At 36.9% G+C, this 18,511-nt stretch overlaps 1 protein-coding gene across 8 annotated transcripts in view; it reads left to right on the forward strand.

The window, feature by feature from the left end:
• Positions 1 to 18,511, forward strand: part of RGS12 (regulator of G protein signaling 12) — an 85,086-nt gene that overhangs the window by 15,932 nt on the left and 50,643 nt on the right. For 6 of the 8 annotated variants that reach the window (XM_027686761.1, XM_027686762.1, XM_027686763.1 and 3 more), the window contains exon 3: positions 6,323 to 6,442. In XM_027686761.1, coding sequence (XP_027542562.1) covers positions 6,323 to 6,442 — 120 coding nt within the window. Of the gene's footprint in view, positions 1 to 6,322; positions 6,443 to 7,310; positions 7,421 to 15,936; positions 16,083 to 18,511 lie in introns of those variants that run through there. The other 2 variants (XM_027686770.1, XM_027686769.1) reach the window with 2 other exon arrangements.

Here is an 18,511-nt window from a genome sequence, read left to right on the forward strand (position 1 = left end):
ATTCAACTTTTTAGTATAGGGAGATGCTTACCTGGGGAGTTGTCTTTCTGGAGCAGGATGGCCAGCTGCTGGTAGTGATGGCTGTTTCTGTTGCAAGTATGGTTTAGATGGATTGTATAAAACTCCCCAAACTGTTGTTGTGGTGAACTTTTCTAATCCAGCCAGCAAGCAGTTCTATGTGACCATTCTTGCATGTGCATGGTCCTTTTGTGTTCTCTTAAACAGTCAGGACAGAGGATAGTACACTTGTTCTGCCTGAACAGGAGGAGAAGTATTTTCTGTCAAAATTAGCACATACCAGTAACGATATTTTTGTCTTTGAGCTCTTAGAACTTTGTCCACGACATTCAATTACTTTCTTACAATATTTTTGTCAAACATTTAAAAATAGAAAACTATGTCACTCATGTGCCTGTGAATCTTGTGAGATTTACTTTTGTTGTGAAGCAGTTTTGACAGCATTTGAAATCATACTTTGTAAACATAGAAGAGCAGGCTTGTGTTTTTTTAACTTTTTAGATTAGCTTCCCTTCTTATATTTTACCTTTCCTTCTTGCTGGTCTTCCATAAAGCAGCCAAAATCTCTGTTCCGTAAGATTTAACCCCTTTAGTTTCCTCTCAAGATCACAAACTGTAATGTGTTTTCAATGAAAATACTAAATTTGCTAGAAGCTGGCCTAAAGCCTCACAGTTTTTCTTTCTCCTTTTTTCCCCTTTCAGGATTCCTGTTGCCAGCTCACTCTATTCTGTCGTTGTCAGGGATGTCTGAACTCCTAACAAAAATCTCCCCCTTCCTTAGCCTCTTGTACTCCAAGAGCTGCCAGTGTCCTCTCCTCACAACCCCCTTCCTGCACCTTCAGCTTTAAAACTTGTTCCAGAGGAGAGGAATCTCATTGTTTTATTAGTAATATCCAGATGTTTATTAGTAATACCCAGACAATAACTGTAGAGAGACACGAAGGCTATTTAGTACAAAATGGAAATTTCAGGTTGTTACCTATGACAACTTGTTACAATGTGATAAGTCGATAAGTGCATTTGCTGGAATGTGAAAGAGCACGATACAGCTCATGCCATAGCTGGGAATTTCTTTAAGAGGATTGAAGATGTTTTCTAAAGGTGTTTGGTTTCTTTGGGTTCTGAATAATTGATAAGGTTTCATCAACTTGCTTCTGTGCACTCAGGCTCCAGGTTAGAGTATCATATTGGCTAACATAGTTTCACCTTGCGTTTCTTTGGTAGTACCAGCTTAAAAGAGTTCCTGTCGTGCTCAGGCCGGAGTTGGCAGTGAATATCATCAGTTGTGTTCGCATGACTGTCTGTGGATCTGCCTTGTAAATAGGACTATTTCATTTGATAAATTATAGTTTACTGTTAGTGGAGATGAGGGGACAGCTTGCTGCAATTTGTGAGCTTGCACAAGTGGTCAGAGGTACCTGAAGCGAGCATAGCCACTGAAAATCTTATATGGAACTACTGCCTACCTTGTTTATCTGTTACAATTACTTTTAAGTGCTCATCCTTTTTCTTTCTATCTTTAAATAATTAGAGTTCTGCAAGTCACCTTATATTGCGTCATTTTTGTTCTTTCTCTCCATATTTGCAGTCTATCATGACTCATGTGTTTCTTCACTCCCTCTGTCTTGCTAATACATAAAGTACAACATTTTGCACTTCCCGATTTGTACTTTTCTTGTACACCTTTCTTGTTATCAGACAGAAACTCTTCTCACTTGGACACATTCACAAACTGCTGCTATATCAGTCCTGCTCTAGTTTTCAATGTGTTTCTTGTCAAGTAGATTAAGAGGTAGCTCATCCATAGTGCCAAATAAGCAGGTTAAGCATTAAATTAAAGAAAAGCATTTAAAGGAAACGAAAGGCTATAGTTTGGTCGGTGATTGAGCATTATTTCTGAGGACCGTATTTGCACCTGCCATTTCCTGTTAGCCTAAGGAAAAGGAGTGATCTAATCATATATTAAAAAAAAAAATTGCACAGACTCCGTTCATTGTCCTTTTTCTCTTATGATTATACATTTAACTGGTATTCCAGTCCATACTAGTTCATAATTTTTACTTTTTTATAAGAGTAGAAAAAGAATGGATGTTTTTGGAGCATTTGTACTTTAATTCCTTTAGTCCTTTGTTGTTTTTCCTCTCCATCTGCCAAAGCATAACAGGATAAAGGCTTTTAGAGATATGTTCTTTTATACTTTCACCATGATAGATAGTGGTAGTAGGGTGGCAAATATCTGTATTGCAGATAGGAGAGGATGTGTTGGTGTAGCATATGCTTTTCACTAATCAACTTGTTTTCACAAATTCTTGTGCTTTTTCTGTTGGCTTCTGGATTTCTGAAATTCCTAAAATGAGGACACTTAGTGAGGTGTCAGGTGGACTTCAGTTTCTAATTCTGTTCTGTGATAATATTTCTTAGATTTTCTTTAATATCTAGATATTTTTAGTTTTCTTTTATAGATGTAGCAACACAGTCTTTCTGGAAGAGAATCTTTTAAGGTAGGATAATAAACAATTCTAGGGCTTATAGGCAATCAGTACTTAAAAAAAAACCCAACCCTACAGCCTAGCGTTCATGTAGCAAATTTCAGTGTTTGAGTTTGGCAGCTAACAGAGAATGAAACAGCAATTTTTTTTAATAGAATGGTTCGGGTTGAAAGGGACCTTAAAAATCATCCAGTTCCAACCCCCCTTCCACGGGCAGGGACACCTTCCACGGGCAGGGACACCTTCCACGGGCAGGGACACCTTCCACTAGACCAGGTTGCTTAAAGCCCCATCCAACCTGGCCATTTTGCTGGTCATACAGTGTATTGCTCTGAAATGTTTTTAGTTCATTTAGTGTTTTTTAATATCTGTTTAATAGTGTAATAAAGGCTTTTAGAAGTATGATAATTTCTTTATGGCTAACAGGCTGCAAAATTTACATTAACATCAGTCACTGCATTAGCAATCTCTCTTGGATCAAATAGTGCAGATTTCTTTAGCTGTTTTCTCTTCAAGTCATGGACTCTGTTATTTCCAGCTCTTCCGAGTCCCATGAAAAACATTTGCCAAAATGGTGCTATTTGCTTAAGTTACGTGATTCTTTATTTACTTGTATGTATGTGTGTATGCACAGCATTTTTTTTAATTGATTTGCAGAAGGAGGTCTGCCTTCATATTCTGAGTGTCTGGAATAGAGTCAAGAAAAGATGAAAAGGGAGACTTCCCAGGAAATTAAATACTTGTGAATTGGAGTATCTTTTTTTCAGTAATGCCTTCCTTAATTTCCTAGATTATTAATTTGATTCTTCAGAGCAAGGAAGATATTTTTGTCAGTTGAAAACGTTTTCTTAATTGCAATTGTTATCCAGATGTGGGTTGAGGAAATGGTTAGCTTAGTGAATTTTTATATTTTGTAATCATTGCTTAAGCACTGTTTTATTCTCAGGGCCTCTTTTTTTCCCCTCCTGCTTTTATCTTTACTGTTCCATCCAGGGCTCAGTAGTGAGTTTTCTATAACAATGTCAAAACCCATAAATAAAAACTTTGATTGGATACTAATTTACTTTCTCTTTTCTATTACCACACAATTTGCAAGTGGTTTTTGTCCACTCTCCCTCTTTCTTTTTGTTATGCTTCTGCCCACAAATAGGTAAGCAGCGCTTACTTCCAAAATGGGGCATCGGATGATAATTAATCTTATCTAGAATCTGCTGCTCAGTGGAATCTAATTAGATTTGTCTTTAGGCACTTTGTTCCTCTTCCTTCAATTTGTAATGTTACTATTTCAAATTTTTTGAGTGCATATTCTCTAGGTGCCTGTCTTCATCTCCCTGAGTCAGACATGGCACTCTCTACTATTAAAACATATACTGGACAGTTTATGTTCTTTTTTGGGATGAAATAGAATGAAAAGTGAAAATGTATTTGTTATTCAGAATAGATATGCCTGCTATTGATAGTTTTTTCCTTTTTTTTTTTCATTTCACCACTTTTCATGAAGTTCTCTGAGGGATGCATGTCAGAGAATGCATGTGCTCTCATTTGAGAAGCACGTGAAAGACCATTAAGCAGAATCCATACTGTGCAACTATTTCATTAGTTTCAAAATACCAGTTGTACTTGAACTAATGATATTGTTAATTTGCTGAGCTGTTTGTAGGCTGAGAGTTTCATCACTAATTCTCAGCTTAAAAATTTAAAAATTGCAGAACTAGTGTGGTTTTACTGGACTAGTGGTGAAACCTAGTAGTTGTACACATACATTCCTGTTGTTTTAACAGAAACATAGTCATACAGGAGGATCCATGTTAATGTTTGATAGGTTGTGCAGCAATAGTAATGGATACTGCTGAATTTAGTCAGCAGTTAATGTGAAGTCCACTGTGTGACAGATTACTTCATTAGGCATAAGCTTTATGTTTAGGAAACGCATGAGCTTTATCTTCAGGAAAGACTGGCATGACAAGTGTGAACCTCCTCAGTAGTGCCTGCCTGGATGAACAGGTGATTTTAAAACTTGCTGAAAAAAATACTCAAAAAACCCAGGAACTGTCCTCACTCCCATGGGTGCTCTCTGTGAACATTTACAGAGAGCACCTTTCCTGTCTTCACATTTAGCTGATCATTTTAGCAAAAGCCGTCTTAACTTGTTTATACTGCACTTTTAAATCTTCTCTTAAAAACCTCAAAGCTAATTTCCAGTTACCAGATTTCCAGTTTTCTTTGGCAGAACCTGCCCAATTTTCTTCTCAGCCAAAAAAAAAAAAAAAAACCAAAAAAAACCCAGAACACCAAAAAACCCCACAAAACAGCCAACCTTAGTAAATTGAAAATTGGGAGGGAAGGAGATTTTGTAGAAAAATTGATAACTTTTAATACTGAATAAAGTTGGACTCTCAAACCTGTTGAAGGGATGAACTCTGCTACATACTTTGGATCAAGATTCCTGTATGTTGTGTTATGTCTTGACATTTCTATGAGCTAGTAAACAGGAACTATTGTGAATACTGGTGATGGTCCAAGCCCAGTTGCTATAGAATAGTGTTGTCTCCATGGGAATTAGCAAACAGGCAGACATCTTCCGTTGGACACCTTTTATTGCAGTGAGGAGGCTGTATAATACTATTGCTGCCTTTCTCTGCTTTGTATGAGTGGTTGTTAGCATGAGATTATGAGGATGTGAAATTTGTGGTTGTTCTTTTGATTATTGTAACATATGTAGACTTTCCAATGATTGGTCAAAGGGATACCAAAATATTTCAGAATTGAGAGCACAGAAACTTGCTCAAAGGAAGAAATGAACACAAATAGAAAATTTAATAAATATTACAAATCTGCCAAATAAGCAATTATTAAAGTACTAATATATACATTTTTAAGCTTACTGGAATGAAGAGAGATGCTGAAATGAAAGAGAATAAAATTTACTCTGATTTAAAGTCTTTTATTTTCTAAAGCACAAAAGCATCAGTAGACAGGGAGGAATTTTCCCCACAGTGAAAGGAATCCAAAATTTCAGGCACATAATCACAAGTTTTCATAATGTAGTGAGTTTATGTACATCTGCTTAGCACCAGTCACTGACTGCGTGCCTAATTTTAGGTTTAAGCTTACACTTTGCTGTTTGGCATAAACTTGATATGTACATGCTGAGTAGCTTAACTGACATCTGGTGACTTTATAAGGAGAAAGAGTATGATTATGTGGACAAGAGAAAACCATTAGATTTAATTACTGCAGCACCAATTGTAGTAATGGAACATCCAAGTGAGGTAGTCTCTTCCCTTGGAACAAAAGTTCCTGCATTTGGTACTGTGTGATTTAAGAAGTTGGACTTCACAGTAGCAAGGTTTTAAAAAAACCAAGAGTAGTGAAAGTAAGATTTTTAAAAATGTGGAGAAAGGTTCCAACAGAAGCTGGGTGACACAATTTCTAGGATGGTAATTTCCTATAGAAAAGCCAAATATCTTGTAATTGTAAATACTTTCCAGTTAAGACAGTAAAGACCTAGGATTGTCTCGCTTTTGATACTGACATCTAGAATGTGTACACTTAAGCGATCTAACTGATGTTTATACAGTAACTTAATGATGAATGTTTAGAATATTTGACTTGAGACTGGAGAAGTCAACTTTAATGAATTTTTAGTATGTGACTGTACAGAGGCATGGCAAGTGACCAACTTGTATTGAAATTGTGGTCCTGTTACAGATTTTCAAATCCATCTCCTTAAAATTCAGATTCTGTCACTATGATCGGCGGTGTACTAAATTCAAAGAAGTAAAATAATAATATATGTTTTCTGTTTTGTTTAGGCTGCAAAATTTGGACATTCAATGGGATTAAATCAGGCTCCTCCCCCGCGTTCTTCTGCTCGAAGATCATTTGGAAGATCCAAGCGATTTAGTATTACTCGCTCTCTGGATGACCTTGAGGTAAATAACTCTCACTTAGAACTTAGAAGTGAGTCTTAGAGATCTTACAGTAGATAATGCTGATCATTGCTGAAAGTAAGTAATGTATTAGTGTAATAAAGTTACTAATCATCATATGACATTTTTCTGAGGGGAATGGAGATTTCAGGTATCAACCTGTCTTTTTCAATATTTCTTTATCAGATTACATTGATGCCAGCAGTAGCCGTTCTTTTTGTGGGGAATTTTGACTTTATGTTTCCTATCAGTTGGTTCTGTGTAAGGCAAAACAATATAGTTTTGCTGATCAAAACAGTTATATCTTAGAAATGGATGTATCACGATATATAAAAGAATCAAATGTTGATCATATTCTGCTTTTTGTTTAGCTGATGGATTTTGACAGCAGTTGAGAAAATGGAATTCATAATCACTGTGGTGATTTTGGGTCTTTCTCAGTGTAATGTAGTGCTATTTCACATCTGGTATAACGTGAACTGATGCCTGGGCCTCAGTGACCAAACCATATTGATTTTGGTGAAAACAAGGAATGAAAAGCCTTCCTCCTGCTCTGCTGTAGGAATCACCTGTAGGAATATGGCTTCATAATATCTTCTAGTGTGCCTCCTCAGGAAAACCTGACCTGGAGAGATTTTTCCCTTACCCCTTTATCATGCTTATCTGGAAGAAGGTTGGTGGTTGGGGAGAAACAAAAATACGTGCAGAGCTCTTGGCATAAGAGCCATGGAATACACATTATACCACTCTTCATCACTGGAGGGAATGTGGCACACTGAGTCCTCTAAATGGGAAGGAGGTGTTTAAAAAGCATTTGAGATGGGAGGAGGAAAGGAGACACTCTTGAGTTTTCTGCTGTAGGAAAATGTAGGAAGAAAGGCATTTCACTGACTCTGAACTAAAAGAGAAGGGAGCTCAGTGCGCTGGATTTTTAGGGAGCAGAATATATGGAGAAGCTTCTGGTGTGCTTAGGGAATGCAGGTAGGAACTCTAATTACTTATTTCTCAGCTGTTTTAAAGTTTTTTTGTTGTGGTCTATTTCCATCTTGTCTGAAGTGTCTTGTTTTAAGTGTCTTGCTTTTTTTTTTCTTGTCATGGAAAATGCTTTTTCATTTCTTTACACTCATAACTTTAATACTGTAAGTGCATAACTTAAACAAACACAGCAAGATCCTCTGGATAAAAGGGTTTGGGAACCATCCAGCTACATCTTTCTTAATCAGAAAATGGTGATTCTTCTAAATTGAAAAAGCTTGCTGCTATATATTACCAGTTTTAACAGAATTTCTGGTCGCAGTAAGAGAGAATCCTCTCAGAATATCAAAGAGTCTAGTGCTAGTTATTCACGTGCAACAGGAAAAACAGTTCATTCCATGTTCTTCCACACTGAAATTTCATCCAGGTTTATGTGCACATCTCGTATTTTGAGTGTTTTAAACACCAAGAATAAAATTTAATTTCTGTTGTTGGAGCTGTTTTACATTGCATAAATATTCATTAAAATAGGGACTTGGGACTTTCTGGTAATTTCAGAAAGATGTCATAGTTACTGGCCTAAAAAGTCCGTTTTTCTCTCATTATGTCTTAGTTGGTGTTCATTAGTGTATGTAAATGGAGCAGCACCAACAGGAGGGATTAAGAATCTATCTGTGTCCCAGCGTCCCAATTGTTACAGCAGTTAGTTTGGATGGAGAAACTTACATTCTAGGTCACAATATGAATTGGACAAAGGAATAATCTGTATTAAAATCTATTTGGATGAATGCTCTTACTACATGTAGCTGTTTGGGTGTGGATTGTTCTCTGTCAATTACTGCTTTTCTTGCTCTGCATGCCATAAGAGAACGATATCCCAGCCACCAGGAGAAATAGCAACCCAGAGAAGAATTTCAAAAACTTCATAAGTCAAAGTAATATAGTGTTATTTTAATTTTGGTTCAAACTTTAAAATTGCTACTGCAGCACTTGTCCCAAGTACTCTTACACTAAGTGTAGTAGAACACAATGTTGTTAGTGCATGTTTAGTTTATTTCAGGCCATCTATTTAGAGTTGCTGGAAGAGGAAATAACAATACCAGGAAATTCTTAGAGACTCCACCTTTGGAATAATGACCATGAACATATTGTATCGGCTACTTGCTTGCTTTTGTGTTCTTCTCAATTAGCAGAATGGATAAGGTACTAATCCAAACGTGAATTTCGAAAGTTAATATGCTTCTCTGAGCTTGTGGCTCTGATTAATGCTGACATCCAACTTAATCTTCTAAATTGAGCAGTGTATGTAGGTTCCATGGAGTTTCTTTTATGGGCATTTGCTGAACACTCTTTATTGCTTACAGGTCTAAAGAATGCTGTATTTAGATTTTTTGTTTAAGTATGAACTTGCTCCTTTTGTCTTCAGAGCTGCCATGTGTGTGAAATACCAGCCATGAGTGTTGCTGTCTGCTGCCATAAGGTGGCGTGATTTCTTTGAAATGTATTATTTATTTATTTCCAAAAGATCTGTCCAAGCATAGAGCATATTTATAGAAATTTTAATAAATAAAAACATGATTGCAAAAGAACATTTCACTTTTTGTTTTAAATTGTTATATTACGGCTGGCTATGCATGCACAGGCAATATTTGTATAAGGTTAGAATTAGTTAATGATATAGTTGCCCCTCCTTAAGCATTTTCCTCTTCCATGCAGAAGCTGTATTTTACATAGAAGAAAACACACAAGTTCGTAGGATTAACCTCTAGGTGCTGCTTTTACTAATACAACCTATACTCAAGATTATTTTAAATCTGCAGGGATCAAAATGGGATGAGAGTGCAAAATTAATGGTGCAGTTATGGTAGGAAAAATGTCTCACAAAATATAAAATACACAATTTTATTTCTGAACTGTGGAAATTGTGCTGGTTCACACCAGGGCTGATTATGATTGTCCTGTAAGTTGGCTGAATTCAGAAAATGAGTGTGTCTAATATATGCCTTAGTTATGTTGTTTTCACAAAAAATATATTTAGAACTTCTTCTTTATTAAATTACAAGAAACCTGGTTTTGTTAAGAACAGATCTCTCTTTTTTGTAACAATGAATTTTCCTATGGGAATAATTTGTTGTTATGAAATAGTGTCCATTAACAACCATGTTAAAATTCTATGATTTGCACTAATTTTACTTTCTAGCACATTTCAGTTCATATTTTCAAGGTGTAACTTAAGCTAAAGGGACCTTATAATTATTTAGTATTTGGATTAATAAGAGGGCATGATCCTATCTTTCTTCCCACTTTTCTTCCCTGTAGGTAAATGCCACTGCTCTCATCCTCTTGCACAATTCTGTCCTGGCAGAGATGTTGTTTATAAATTTATAAACACAATAAAGATGACTGTGTGAGACTGCAGAGAGTAGAACACCACCTATGTAAAAATTTACATTTAACAGAGTAATTCTTTAATTCATAAACAGTTTTGGAAACAGATTCCATAACTCTTTCCACTGTAGCTTGTTCCATTGAGCTTTTAATTTTTCTTGAAGTCTGTAAAAATGGGGGAACCTTGCAGTATTGTCTTGAAGTCAATTTAGGTTCCTCCTCACAAAGGAGACATTCAAAGCTGTTTCTTCCTGAAAATAATTTTGTTACTTGTACTTTTGGTATTTCTCTGTGGTTAAAAATAGGGCAGAGTAGTATAATGAGAGATGTAATCTCATAGAGAAACAAATGTCAGGCTCTTGGAGTATTGTTAAATAATCATTTAATGTAGAAATATTTTAAAAATTAAAGACAATTTAATTTTTTAAATCAAATATCAGGACAAAAAAAAGATGGCTGTTGCAACTTTTCTTCTTGTTCTCATCCTGTTTTAAAAACCTTAAAGTTATATCCTGTATGAAAAAGAACATTTGTAGAGTTTAGTAATGTTTTCAAAGTTGGAATGTATCATGTATTCCTTTTAAAAGTCACTGTGAGGACTTTTTGTTAGAATGTTCCATCTTAATTATAACCATTAATAATGTAGTATTATTAGGTGTTATTATAGATAATAATGCTTGATTTTTTTTTCCTGTTTTGTTAATTCCACTGAATCAACTATTTTTTTGCATTTCATCTCTTTGATATGAGGTTTTTATACTAATGAATGACATGTCTCTGCTGGATATTAGCTTTGGCATCTGTGGGTGGCAAAACCCCCTAAATGCTCATTTGACTTAATAAGGAGTTTTTAAGTGGATACCTGTCTTTGGTTGACTGATTTAAATAATCAGACAAAGCTTACACAGGGAGATAATAGCTTATATTAGACCAACTAGCATGCTAGGAAAATCAGACAAGAAGAGCTAAACATGCCCAAAACTTTTCCCAACCTGTCAGATAATCTAATAAAAAGTATTAGCTCTCCCTGCACAGGTTGCTTTACTGATGTTCTGAGATCATCACCACGGCCACAACGCCGCCACTACGGCCAGTATAACTACATGATTTAAATTAAGAGGCCTCTTCAGCCTCAGCTTATAATAGTGAATTTAAAATTTGAAAAGAATGTATATTTTTGTCTTAGATTTCATTAACTTTTTAAAGTTATGATAACTTACCAGCGGCTGCCAGTTCCACTGTGTACCACCTTTAAGTATTGTGTCTTTGGCATCATTTTGTCCTAATTTTTATCTGAGATAAAACCAACCAATGGACAGTTTTGCTGTCAGCTTTCATGAAGGTGGGGGAAAGGTGTGAAAGGGAAGGTGTGAAATAACAGTGCATGCATGAGAAAATCTCCATTTTTGTATGTAAAAGGTAGTTGTGTATTTTTAGCATGCTAATAATAGAGTTCATAAAGGGTTAATCCAGTCTCATATACGGATGTTCTGAAGTCTGAATGTTAACACAGACCAGCCCCTGACACTGCTGTTTGGAAGCCTCATGGATTTGTGCCTACAGCCTGGGCTTTTGCTTCTCTATTCCCTTTGCTAGCACCAGGGGTCAGCTTTGGAAACAGTGCAAAGTGATTCCACAGTCCCTTGCTGTACTAGTGCAAACTATGATATAGAGCCTTAAATAGTCATGGTTAGTCATGACATTATACACTGATTTCTTTGCCTTGAATTACTGTAGCATATGTGGTCATGGAGCTGATCAGTAAGACTTTGAAAGCATCCTGTGATTTCTGCCAGGCATTCTTCTGCTCTGTTCAGGCCCTTGGCTGTTACAGTCCTGGCTGGAGTTGTTTACCTGCTCGGCAGCATAGTGGCTGTACACCTGTGCTGGTAAGTGAAACACTGCCAGGACACAGGAGCGGGCAGGGAATTACAATGTTTGTACTGTCACACTATGAGAGTTGTCATTGATGTGGCTTCATCCTGGGCCAACTAATGTATTGGCTCAAATGATTTTGGACGTGGTTTGGAAGTTAGCCTCACTAGCCAGCATCACTGTGCCCAGCAGTTTGGATACAAGCAGCTTGATGGATAGGAGATTGGGCGAGCTTGGTGGCACAGCCAGAAAGTACCATCTGTCTTTGGAACCACACAAGAGCTTATGGTGCTGTTTATTTGATGGTACAAATACAGCCACGCTACCATTATCTATTCTGGATGTTGCCTGTGTTATCTCTTAGACATTTTTTTCCTTGCTGTCATCATTCTCTGTATGTCTTAACAACGTTCAACAGCATCATTTGGTTTCACATTTGGTTCTCTAGACTGCTCTAGTAAGAATTTCAGACTCTCAAGCATACTCTGGAGGATCATTTTCAGGCTTTTACTTTGGCATGTGGGATCTTATCAGGTACTTTAGTTATGTCTGTTGTTACTCTCTGAAGAAGGAAACATCATGCTAGTAGTATACATTTTATTTTTCTTCACAGGTTGTGCACTGGCACTACTGTTAGGCTTTTGCTGATATTTTATACTATACTGTAATTTTTAAAAGATTGTTACTATCTGTTCTTAAGTTCACATTTATAGACTTTTTCATGGAAAGTTCTTGTGCTCCTCACACTGTTTTTTAAAGTATCTGACAAAGCTGGGTTGGTCAACAGATGAATACAGTTGTGTGTAACCTCTTTATCAGGAATTTAAAATACTTACTTCTAGATACAATCCAGAATGTTAAATTGTGTGGTTTTTTCCCCCCAGACACTGAGAATAATGGGATCTATTTCTGTGATTGTAATTGGTAAAATTACCATCCTTCAGTAATTTTACTGTTTTCTCCTGCTTTTGGGTTATTTTCTTCAGATTCTGGAGAAATTTGCCATGTAAATTTGCATGTACAAAGCAGAGTAGTCAGAGCTGGATCTCATCTCTTTGCTTTCTTTGGTATTTTTTGGAGTGCTCATCCCATGCTTTGGTGCTTGAGAAGAAACCAACAGTGTTGCCTAGGATGGATTCCTTAGGGAATTTGGTCCCCATATGTGCAAAGGCAGTTGGCATTGTATGGAGAAATTTCTCCCTGAGGAAGCAATCAGTACATTGTTTGACTTGACTCTGCCACTCAAGTGCTGTCCAAGCCTTATTGCCTCTGGGCTTGGCTCTCCAACACAAGCCAATTTCTGTCAAAGAACCAGAGACACAAGATATGCTTTTAGGGACTAGATACGAATTTATATTCTGCATAAATAAATCTTGTAGTAGCCAGTACCTCCATTTTTAAGATGTGTGATTAAATGGACACAGGCGAATTTATATTGTGTCAACACCTCTGATGCTGTCACGTTTGTGGAACTGCAAGGATCAACCAGGGTGAGCAAGTTAAAGTAACCACCTGAAGCTACAGAGGAATCACATTCCTTAGTTCAGCAATATAAAGTATTGGACTTTGGTTTTGGCTCTGTTCTTTTGGTTCTGGTTTCCTTGAGTAGTGACAAAACAGTCAGTGCTCACGCCAAGTGGAACTCTTGGCAGGTGGCAATTTCTCAGGACTGTCTTTCTCCCAAACCTTTGGTACCTTCTTTCAAAATTGGGCTCACTCTCTTTGAACTGAAACTTCCCTCTTCTGGGTCTAATTTGTGAGGCATGTGACATTAAGGCAAAATAATAGCTTACTGCACTGGAGTCTGTTTCTGAAATGCAGAATTATTTTCTGCTTAAGACTGGCCCTTGCCTCAGTTTCTTATGGTGCATTTCTTGATTCAAAGACATCTTTTTAAGGCTTCTCTCAAGAAGGTGAGTAGTGAAGTGAAGTTACTGCAGGTAATAAGGACAAGAGCAGTCTCTGAACATGAGAGCAGGCTGCTTTTATAAGACTGAATGACTGGACAACAAAATTGCAGATGAAAATGTATGCAGATAAATGTAAAGCAATGCAAATGAGGCAAAATAGCCCTAGCTTCATATATCAAATGATATATATGTCTCTCAAATGACTGTTTCTTCTCAGAAGTGAGGCCTTTGAATTATAAGGGCGAGTTGCATGGAAACATTAGCTCAGTACAGTAGCAATGAAGCAAAATCCCATACTATTAATTTTTAGGGAAGGAATAGATGAGTCCATTGTATACATTTGTGGTTTCTCCATACCTGGTCTCTTTATTTTAAAATGTTCTGATATATTAGAAGAAGAAAAGATTCAGAAAGGTGTAAGAGTGCAAAATCAAGGGTGGCATAGAAGAAGTAGGTGGAATTGACTGCTCACTCTCTCCTTCGGGACAAGAAGTCGGCACCATTAATTAAAGGTAGCTGGAGCCAGGAGCAAAACAAACAGGAGAACACGATTGTTCATGTAGGAGGTGAGTCGGTCTGTGGGATGCCTCACCACTGAGTGCTGTGGATGCAAGAAATTTGCATGTCCTGGAGGGAAAGTGGACAAGTATTTGGAAAAGACAGCCACTGGGGATTATTAAGGAGACAAGCCACACCAGGTTCAGGAAATCTCCTGGACTAAAAATACCTGGAGTCTGGGAGAACGTAATCAGGGAAATGTCCTATGTGTTGCCCTGTGCTGCTTGTCGGTAGACTTCTGTATGTGGCCACTGGAAACTTAATACTGGGTTTGATAAACCCAAGTTGGAACTGATTATGTTGGCAGACTCGAGGGTGGACATCGCTTCTCCTTGACTAGGGTACTGTGGGAGTACCCTTGGCACAGGAAGCTGCATTACCTTTCACTTGGCGTAGGCTTGTTTGTTTGTAAAGTAAAGGGCTCGCTGGCTGTGGTATCTCCTGGCGCTGGGTCACTGCCCGGGGTGCTGGGAGCATTCCCTTTGGTGCTGCAGCTCCCTGTGGGAGAGGGCCCTGGCCGCTTCCCTGCTGAGAGCTGCTGCTGCCAAACAGATTGCCCATGCAGTTCCTGGGTGGGAACGAGGAACTGGGTGACTGGTTTCGTGCCTCTCCACCCCTGCCCTCCCTTGGCTGCTCTTCCTGTTACCTGGTATGTCTTCTTGTCATGTCACATGCTAATGAGGGTAGGGAGGGATTTTTGCCCTGTGAGACCTGGTTAATGTTAGGAAATGAATTAAGGCTTTATTGAATGAACTGCATTGGTATTTCTGGAGTGTAGTCACAGAATACATACAGCACAAATGATAGCACTGTAGCTGTCTGTGAATTGTTTCTGCCTCTTGTCTCCATGCTTTAACTGCTGGGATTTTGGCTAAGACTTGGTACCATTTAATGTTCACTGTCCTTATGCATTTATGAGTCCAGTGAAGTTTAAAAAAAAAGGAAGAAAAAAACCTGAGTCACCTGTGGACCTTCTACTAGATGAGCTATTGCTTTTTATTCAGTATTAAATAATGAAAACATTTCATAAGTACTTCTGATACTTAAAAAAATACAGTAAAAAGGCCATCCTCTACTTCCCTCTAGACCGAGGAATTGCTGGAGAATGGTATTTAAGGATTACTGTTGGGCATGCATTTCTTTCTGAAAATACACAGATATTGCTGGTCTGTCTGGAGAGTAGGTGTGGTATTGAAAATTATGAGAGTAATGTTTCACTTGGAACATGATCCTTGTAAATGCCAATGCCCTGCTTACTCAAAAGAACACGGAGCGTTTTGGTAGGATGAGATAGGTTGCACAATATGCATACATGTGATTGTAATCATACTGAGGCACGTACCTACATGCCAGAAACTGCAAGAAATTTGCTGTGAGTCTTACAAGTTTTAACAATATTTTTTAAAAAGTATTTTTAGATTATATTTTAAGTATTTTTAGTAGGGATTGATGACCTAGTTTGTTCGGGTAATAAACTCATCAAAGGGGAATGTATTGAAAAAGAGAATACTTTGGATGAGAAAATGCTGTTGACTCAATCCTTAAACAAGTTTGGACAAACCTTTATGACAGAGTCCTGTAGGCCCTTGCTGAATGTATTTTACATTAGCAGATTCCTCAGCAGTGCTGTTGTCTTTACAGAGGCTTTATTGTTGCACAGGACCTGCCTAAACACCGTTTCGAAAGCTGCCTGTTCCTTTTGATGAGAAGATACAGAACCAGTATTTGAGGGCGGAGAATGTGCTGGGGAGGGAGGAGAATGGGAGAGGTGTTGATAGGGCAACAGACAGAGAAGCCTCATTTTTTCACTGGACTCTGGGAGAAGTAAATATGTGTTCAGAAAGAGCGTAATAGTAAAGCTGAAGGGGCTGTTTCTTAACAATGAGATATTAAACCATTTATACATGGAGAAAACTTTTACTGATAGTCAAGTGTCTGTAAGTATAAAGTTTTGTTTGTCTAAAGCGAACAGAAAACAGGAATATGTTTTAATGAGTAGCCTTCCGAGCTAAGAAATCTTGCAGTGAAATATGATAAGTTTGTAAGTATAAGTATTTAAGTTGACTTTTATATATAAGCTCTATTACGAAATTAAGAATTCATCATTTTTATAGACATGTTTTAAATCTCTCTTTTGCAGCATTGTATTGCTTTTAAAATGTGGAGTGAGTATATTAGATACACAGATAATTCCCTAAGTTTTTTATAAATCTTTCACTTAATTTTCATTATACTTGCACGTGTTTCCGCAAAGCAAGAATGTCTTGTTACAGATAGAAGTTACCTTACATTCTTACAGCTTTTTTAAAAAGTTGTGCAGCTAAAGTTATTTTTCTTCTTCCAGCTGTATTTTTATCCAATGAAACAGAATCCAGATGGTATGAGTTATTAAAATAACTGAAAATAAATGAAAAGTATTTCTAGAATACAAAATTTATGAGGTGTAGAGATTTCAGGTTGGTTTTAGTTTCTTTTTTGCTTAGAAAACACATATTTTGCAAGTAAGCATCCTAGCTGTATTATCAAATTTTGAAATTATAGCCTTATTCTTTACATTTATATAGCTCAGAGTAAAATTGTCTTAAATACTAAAAGTATGGCAACAAAATTATCATATTTTAAAATGAGGAGAGAAAGAAACACTTGCAAAGCTTAGAAAGATATATATCCATTATTTGCTTAAAATTTAGTAGTTTTCATGTTCAGTTTTACATTGATTTCCTCAAAATCTATTGATTCTTAGAGACTCCATCTGCAGTAGTAGAAAATTCAGAAGTGGCTTAATGTGTTTCAGTGGTCTGTCACTTATATCCTCTTTAATATGCAGTTTAATTTTAGTTTACTATTGGATTGCAAGTCACCTTCCATCTAGATGTGCAAGTTATGCTGTTTCTGCATGTTTTTATTAGTGGAGAGAATTTATTTGTCTTAAAATGTTGATCAACGGAGGGGGGGAAGTAGTAATTATTTACAAACGTTTTTGAAAAAGTGTATTTTTTTTATTGTCACTTTACAGTCAGGCGCTATACAGTTATTACAATGTGGCTTTTAAAACCAAATACTGGTTTTTAGAGTGGATTTCTGGATGGCAGATCCTGAACTTAATACTTGAAAATGTGTACATGAGTCTCAGCAGTGTCGGCAGACAGCAGAGGGCACTCGGAACAGTAGTTTGCATCATTCTCTTTGCTTCCCTGAATTTGCTGTAGGGGAAGTCTTAGTTTGACAAGGCAGCTTGTATTCCAGTTATTTATACATGAACAAATTCCAAGTAGTTTGGCTTGAAAATATTTTCGTTAATATAGCATTGGAATGGGACTTTTATCTTTAAAATTGGTAGAGAGAATCCACAATGTTATAAATGAGAGAATCTTTCCTCTTTTGATCAGTAGCACATATGGAGTCTGTTTATTGTTGAGGAGGTGACAAATCATTGACAGAAATATATCTAGGCAGATTACAGAAAATTTGGAGAATTAGGGGAAAAAACATTTTATTTTATAGCACAGTTTTCTTAATTTATGTGTAAGCTTTTTGAAACTCCTGCTTTTTATTTCAGTAACTAGGGTCAGTGAGCTAAGTCATATTCTTAACATATTTTTTCTCTGGCTGTCATACAAGTAGTTGTTAGTTTAATATGACATAAAAAGTCAATACTTGATGAGATTTAAGATTTTTGATAGTGCATTCTGCCAACGTCACATTTACTTCAGGACTGTGTGACGAGGAGCTGGTCCAGGGGATTGCCTCTTTCTAGTTGCCTGGTGGTTTTTACATGCATTTTCTTCTTTTAGGAGTTAGGGTTGTATTAAATCCTATTAATCTTTTGACAAGTTAAAACATATCGAGACTCCCTGTCATTCTGTCTTTCTCTTCAGTTTTTTCTGTTCTGAAAACAAATGTACAAGAGAAAATATGAGCAGGAAGTGGAGGGAGGGTAGAAGAAAAAAACAGATCAACCTTATCTGGGGTCTCTACCCCTTCCCACAGTTTAGCTTCTAAGCAGATGGATGTGGGTTTACAAATGTCGTCTTCACTGTATCTGAATAAGGCTTTTAAAAGCTGTTGTACCATATTTTAACACTTTCCATTATTAGCTTTGCAAAATAACATTTCTTGTGCTTTTGACCTTTGACCTTTGAGCTGCCTGCCTGTTTTACAAATATGCTACAGAAAATCACAAGATTTTGTATCTGCAGCTGCTGAAATAACCTGTGAAAATGTAGAGGGATATGAATTTTTTAAAGGGCTTTCAGAGTCACATGACACTTCATAGCCATGATCATTAATTGATACTGTCTAATTGGTAGAATTTATTTTCATTGTTAGTAGAGTCACTGTATGGAAAAAATGTGGACATGCAATG

This window comes from Neopelma chrysocephalum, unplaced genomic scaffold (genome assembly GCF_003984885.1).
Source record: "Neopelma chrysocephalum unplaced genomic scaffold, ASM398488v2 Primary Assembly neopelma1_71, whole genome shotgun sequence".
Taxonomy (NCBI): domain Eukaryota; kingdom Metazoa; phylum Chordata; class Aves; order Passeriformes; family Pipridae; genus Neopelma; species Neopelma chrysocephalum.